The sequence below is a fragment of the Fukomys damarensis genome, unplaced genomic scaffold (genome assembly GCF_012274545.1).
Source record: "Fukomys damarensis isolate Sample0158 unplaced genomic scaffold, DMR_v1.0_HiC HiC_scaffold_28, whole genome shotgun sequence".
In the NCBI taxonomy this organism is placed as follows: domain Eukaryota; kingdom Metazoa; phylum Chordata; class Mammalia; order Rodentia; family Bathyergidae; genus Fukomys; species Fukomys damarensis.
Window position 1 is genome coordinate 21,155,653 of NW_022900940.1, and position 1,403 is coordinate 21,157,055.

The following is a 1,403-nucleotide window of genomic DNA, read 5'->3' on the forward strand; positions in this document are numbered from 1 at the left end:
GGAATTTTTAATAAAGCATTAATCACATAATTATAATTCCATGGTGCCAATGTGGCCTACTTTTGGCACCAGTAATAGTACCTGTCTTTAAAAATAGTAGCTAGGCATTTTTATTTTTGGTACCAGGGATCAAACTCCGGTCCTTGCGCTTGTGAGGCAGTCACCAGAACCACTGAGCTAAATCCCCAGCAAGCCAGGCATTTTTTAACTGCCTCTCCTGCTCCTAGTGTATTATTTTTCTTTCTTTCTAGTTCTAGATAGTAGGCCCTGGCCTCCTCACCAAGCTATAGCCATAGCCCACCCCACATTTTAATTTTAAAACAGGATCTAAGTTCAGTCTAGGTTTGAATTTAGCATCCTCCTGCCTAAGCCTTCCAAATTGCTGGAATTACAGGCCTGTACCATCCTGCTTGGCTTGGAGCCTACCATTTAAAAATAATTTTTAAAAGTTAATTATTTAGCGATACTGAGGATTGAACCTAGAGCATGGCTAAGCAAGTGCCCTTAACTACTGAGCTGTATCGCAAACCTTTTTAATTTTGAGACAGAATTTTGCTAAGTTGTTCAGGATGGCTTTATATTTGCAGTCCTCCTGCCACAGCCTTTCAGGTAGTTGAATTACCGCCATGTCTAACCCTAAAATATTTTTTAAAGCTACCTTCCTTATATATTACTAGCCTTGTCGATAGCATATGCTTTATTAATCATTACTCCCCCCCCCCATTCTAGGGATTGAACCCAGGGCTTTGACCATGCTAGGCAGACATTCTGCCACTGATTTATACCCTCAGCCCCAACTACTACTGATTTTATCCTCCTAATCCCAATCCTGTGCCCACATTCGAAATGGTTTTTAATGCTGTCTTTTAAGTGATCCACATTGGCTTTGATGTTTCTTTTAATTTTCATATCCTTTTGAATTTTAAATTTTAGAAGAAACTACCCCTAAGTGATTATATGCTTTTAAATATTTTCAACCCAGAGTAAGGTCAGTTTTGGTTTTTTGCTTTTCAGTGATGTACTGGCATTGCCCATTTTCAAGCAGGAAGACTCCAGCCTTCCACTGGATGGTGAAACGAAACACCCTCCCTTTCAGTATGTGATGTGTGCTGCAACATCACCAGCAGTCAAACTGCACGACGAGACACTCACTTACCTAAACCAAGGTGAGTATGGCTAGGTCATATATTGACATGTAAAAGCTTACAAAACTCCAGAGTAAATGTTTTGGCATTGTAGTCTAGATTGCTGGTAATAATTAAAAGTTTTGGCCAGGCTTGGTGGCACATGCCTGTAATCACAGCACTTAAGAGGCTGAGGCAGGAGAATTATCACAAGTTCAAGGCCATCCTGAACTACAAAATGACAACCTGTCTTAACCAAAAAAAAAAAAAAAAAAAAAA

At 39.6% G+C, this 1,403-nt stretch overlaps 1 protein-coding gene across 1 annotated transcript in view; it reads left to right on the plus strand.

Moving 5' to 3' along the window:
- The first annotated feature begins 486 nt into the window (after positions 1–486).
- Positions 487–1,403, plus strand: part of Ubp1 (upstream binding protein 1) — a 42,361-nt gene continuing 41,444 nt past the window's right edge. The window contains exons 1-2 of the mRNA XM_010629720.1: positions 487–518; positions 1,015–1,166. Of these exons, the coding sequence (XP_010628022.1) occupies positions 487–518; positions 1,015–1,166 (184 nt within the window). The remainder of the gene's footprint in view (positions 519–1,014; positions 1,167–1,403) is intronic.